The sequence below is a fragment of the Mytilus edulis genome, chromosome 4 (genome assembly GCF_963676685.1).
Source record: "Mytilus edulis chromosome 4, xbMytEdul2.2, whole genome shotgun sequence".
NCBI classification, from domain to species: domain Eukaryota; kingdom Metazoa; phylum Mollusca; class Bivalvia; order Mytilida; family Mytilidae; genus Mytilus; species Mytilus edulis.
The window spans coordinates 51,896,408-51,902,007 of NC_092347.1; the positions used below are offsets into that span (position 1 = coordinate 51,896,408).

Sequence of the window (5,600 nt, forward strand, 5' to 3'; positions counted from 1 at the left end):
CAATTCACAAACACATTGAATTGTACCACACAGAGCTTGGGTATTGCTAAAAGTAATCCTAACTTCAAAGAAGGAGCTAAATATAACATTATTGAACATGCCATGTGTATGTACGATCGTCAGACTTAAGAGCGAAGCTTTGGGAGAACTTAATAAGTAAAATGTATAAAGCAGATTGTGTTCAGTGTGTATCTAGACAATCTAATGTCATTCACATTCACAGCAACACTTTTGTCATGTTATACAGATTGAGAATATGATCTGGATAATGATAAAAGTATTTATTTCTCAAAAACTTATATTACGTATACACGTTCAACGAATGTGCAGCATTTTTTATAACAGTTAACTTAATTACCTTCATAAATATTATCATTTACTTTAAAGTGACATTCAACTGATTCAATCAATATGTGACATTTAAATAATTCAATCACTCTAATGTCTTGATCAATATGTAAATATTATTATTGTACAAACATTGTTTAATACATGCAAAATCTTCGATAAGAAGGAAATAAAGTTAATATATACCCAATTTTAATTGCAACATACTTATGACTTCTTGTAATACTGTTACTTTCTGAGGACATCAGATCTTGAACTGAATAATTATTTCAATTGCCTAATTAAAATGATCTCCTTTGAATTGTCCTTGATTCTAACAACGAAAAAGAGACATGATTTTGTGAAATCTGTGTTAATGCTCAAAACAGTTGAAAGGGCTGCAATTTGGCATTGACTATGAATAAAACTCTCTTGTGATCGCCTTTCTATTTTTTAAGGTTGACACCAAAAAAATATGATACAAGAAAACAACATAATTGCTTTAACGGATGGGTGAAGAACTTCAAGAAGGAATATTTTATAAAAAAAATATAATTAAAGGGAAAATTCACGATTTTTTACTTATGGTTTAAATATGTTCATTATGACATAATATATATATTCACAAAGTTTTATCGCTATATGTGCAGTAATAAAGGAGAAATTCAATAATTAATGAAAAAATATCAACTACTTCCTGTAGGTCCTGACGTTTTCTCCAGATTTTTGCATGCCGGGATTTAAAATACAATCATTAAAAGTCTTGGTTTTTAATCATATTTTAACGTAATCGTAAGCGCGCTGATGACTTATGCTTTATCTAATAACCATCCGATAATAAGAAGATAAAACGCACAGACGTTCAATTGTACTCATTCGTGAGATAAATTATCTATGTTAAACGTATATATATTCGAATTATTTTTGTAGACAACACAAAAAGTTTATTTTTAATAAATGCATTTTCGGACTGATAAGGTGGACAAATTAAAGTACAATAATCTGTAAAGACAATATGTTGGTGTACTATTATTGACCTTTTACTATCTCTGCTATGACTAGGGTTATACGATGTGTGTATTCACGGTTCTGTGGCAATACTCGTAGATGGCTTGTTGAAAGGTAAATTGTTATTTGCACTTCGGTAATTAACCACGCCTCTAGGGCACACCTTGCCAGGTGTGACTGTCTATTCGGATCAGTGGGAGCATTTAATATACACACATTAAAAATACATATTCAAGTTGGTGACAAATAAAAATTGGTCGCCGTGGAATTATTTAACTATATTTGGTGCTATTATTTATTTAAATTCAAATAAGTTAATTTACTAAGAAATACACAATTTTCGGTTAAAGACGGGAAACTTAATGCATATGTCAGAATAAAATGATATACAAGTCTTGTCCTTGATTTATGTCTCATAAAAAAGGGGGACTTAGAAATTAGAAATAGCTTTACTAAATCATTTTTATTTGTCTTTATTAGGCGAAAAAATGTACGAGAACACTTACATTTAGACTTTTGAAAGCCATGTAGTGTATTAATTAATATATGAAATTATCTGAAGATAACTTTACCGAAGCGGAATATAATATGTACGAATAAAGAAAAAATACTTTTGTATTGGAATGGAATCGAAAAATTACGAATAGATATTCTTTTCAAGTGTGAAAAACGTCAACCAAATTTATTCATAATCGGGAACGTCCTTATTAAAATCTGAGACTACTATAATAATCGTCGTCTCCCAACGTATATATATACTTAAATAACTATTTGACCAACGATGTTTAAAATTAAAAGACAACGAATTTAATGTTATCTTTCCCTATTTTTGAATGTTATTATAAGTCTGTTCAACTTGCAAGAATACCCCTAAAGCGGACAAATATCCGACAAGCAGTTTATTCTTTAAATTGCTGTCATTGAATATCAAGAAAGAAAATAAATCCCGAAATTGATACTCAATAGTTTTCCTAGAAAATATTCACATCCCTTGGGGATTATTAGTGTACGTCCAGTTGCATATATTTTACATGAATGTTGGAACAATTGTGATGAAGACGAATTTCGTCCTTTATTCGAGAACAATCTAATTGATATATAAATCTGTGAGTTTACTATGTTCTTAACTTCGATGAACCAAAGCAAGTTATAAATTGACCTGTATTTAAATCAAATTGTTTCTTTTTTTTCTTCTTCTTCTTTTGGTATACAATAGTCTATCGAATTCGTTGATTACATACTGTTGGCATACGTGGACTAGTCTATTTACAAAACTTTTACCACAATTTACACAAAATGTATGTTTCTTTCTTATGTTCAATGTATACATGTATACATATTTTAAATTGCGCTACTGACTATAGTTCCGTAACTTTCTACCCAGGCGTATGTATACACGAATCGTCGACAAGTGCGCACATTTTTTTAAATCAATAATTCTGGTATGTTCCAATCTGTCCTAAACTATTGACAACGAGTATATATTACATTTTCCCAAATTAACCCTTGGAAAAATATGTAAATAGATTTGTATTTCTTCAATTTTTTTTTTTGTATTATTTTTTTTTTATAAATAATATTCTTTACACCAGAAATGTTATTTATAAACAAGAGTATGAGTTCAGTAATGACTAGTATATTATATCACTTTCGGACACGCAAGACAAAAATGTATATTATACATGCACCTGATAGTTCAAAATGGAAAGTTATAAGTAACGGTCGTGTACACTGATCAATACCTACAGAAGTGAAACGATGCATGAACTTGCAAGCCCGCCGGACAGGAAATCGATTGAATACCTGGACGTGTCACCTTACACCCCTTCCAATACCTTTGGGAGTAATACCTTTAGCCATGCTGGTGATCAGATGAGGGAAGATCCGAATTTATTTAAATAAAGTTTATTACTTGAAAGAATTATGAACGAATTAGATTTTCGAAAACAATTTCCACGGAACACTTATTTATGATTTGAACTTTGACTTTTTAACTAATTACAATATTATCAGTTTAAAAATAACAGACTATATGGTTATTTAAAAATATAAGACCATTTTCCGTATCAAGTTAGTCAGTCAGATAAAACAACCGTACGATTGACAAGATATCGACACGCAATTACGACTACATTGTTTACTGTAGTTTTGTTCCTTTGCGGTTTATAGACATATCGGGATTTTTCATCGGAGAAGGTGACAAGATGGCGGACAGCAAAGAACCGATACACAAAATTTAAAATTGATGGTGATCTCTTATTTAGCGGAATAAAACTTTAATATCTATAAATTTGATCATTTTTATACAGAATGGACATAATATCAATTTTTGATTTTTTTGCGAAGTTTCCCTTTAAAGTTTAGAAAAAATATGTGCCAAAATGGTTGAACATGGAATTAAACTGGGTTTGCATAACCAACAACTTGAAAAAGAAAAGCTTTGTTACCAGTCTTCATGTTTAACATCAGGCCCAGCAGCCCAGGCTTATAACCAGGACCTATAAAATTATCTCTACAGGCCAACATAATCTAAAATTAAAATAAATTAAACCAGGTGTTGAGTTGACTTGTAGCCTCACTGTGTGCTTTTATAGCTATTAGTATAACATACATGTAGTACAAGTGTGTGTCATTGTATGGCTCTTTCTTTTCTGAGTTTTTGATCTATACATTTTATGTGCAAGTAAAACGTAGGGGGTCAGACACATAATCCGACAGTCCCTATAACCCCACAGTCCTGTAGTCCGACGGTCCTATAATCCGACAGACCGATAGTCCAACAGTCCTATAATCTGACAGCCTGATAGTCCAACGGGCAGTCACTTGCCTCTGAAAAGTATGCCTATAAAGACATGGAACGACTTAATTATTTTTTTTGTACACAAAAAAATGTCAAATCGATCTTTTATACATTGCATAATAGATCAACAGGGATCAGTCGAGACATCTATTGACGCTGCAAATAGGGGAGATAACCATCCAAATAGAAGGAAAAGTGGAGGGACATGGAAATAGGCTTCAAAGATTGAAACAAGAATATATGAATGGAGCAAGAAATTTGATGGACTAAGTGGGAAGCTGTTTGTCACTATGTTGTCACAATTCTAGGTGTATTGTGTGATGTCCGGCTAATTAGAGGGACATATAATTGTTTAACATTACAAATTTGTATTGCTTTGTTTTATGTTTCTGTCAGCATAATATATACTTCAAGAGAAGATAATGAAACATTGTTTTTTTTAGTTTGTGCCAGTTTTAATGATACAATATCCTTCGGTGGTATGGATTCACGTCCGGTCATATTCCTACAAAATCTTATGTAGTCCTTCAGATGATTTTGAATCTGATAATTTTTGTGAAAGTCTGATAGTTTTAATTCGCCCCTTGAAACCATCATCCTAGGCCACACCAATTTAATTTCTTGTTCTACAGATTTTTGGACTCCAAAAATTGGGGCAAGCGAGCGATTTGAAAATTTAAATAAAAAAATACTTAATTTGCAAACTTTTGAGGCGAAGCTTGAAAAGTAAAGGCGAGCGATTATAATATTTTTTTGTAAACATAAAATAGTAGGATTTGACAATATTAAAACTTGATTTATCACTTGTACTTTGACATTTCTTTAATTTATGAAGTATTTTTTCCCTGTTTACCAAGAAATAATTGAATAATTAAATCTGATCTTTGTATGTGTGACTGACAATGAGACAATTTTCCATGATTTAAAATATGTTTAACTTCCCATTTATGATCATTATTTGTATATACCTGGTTAACATAAAGTTCATGATGAAACCCATAATAAATCATGTGGTTAAGGTGTGATTGAGCCCCTGTATATAGCAACACCCAAGTTACACCATATGGTGGTGCGCCTGACAGAGGCGGAATTTACAGATTAGGTAAAGGTCTGTATAGGTATTTCTGCTGTTATATTTCGGGGCACTCCAACTAGGGATTAATTGGTTTCACAGATATGTACAGTGTGGTGGGGTGCTAATAGGTTTAAAATCGTTATATACAGGTTTAAAATACTTTGATCTAAAGACCAATGTTTATATCTTTTTATAATATTTACAAAAAAACGGTGCGGGAAATGGACATGATTACATTTACGGATGCGGGTATATAAAAAAAATCTGTTTTGAAAAAATAGGTGCGGGCGGGTCCGTCGAACAAGGAATTAAATTGGTGTGGCCCTATCTATACATTTTTGTACATCTCCCCATCTATCCATCCATGGATTTGTTTTCTGCAGCAATTTT

General features: G+C 31.7%; 1 protein-coding gene across 3 annotated transcripts in view; it reads right to left on the bottom strand.

The window, feature by feature from the left end:
* Positions 1 to 5,600, bottom strand: part of LOC139521899 (PWWP domain-containing DNA repair factor 3B-like) — a gene marked incomplete at its 3' end in the record, with an annotated part of 49,807 nt that overhangs the window by 39,321 nt on the left and 4,886 nt on the right. Inside the window, 1 exon segment of one of the 3 annotated variants that reach the window (XM_071315609.1) lies at positions 556 to 674. Within the exon segment in view, the coding sequence (XP_071171710.1) occupies positions 556 to 593 (38 nt within the window). 3 annotated transcript variants of the gene reach the window in all.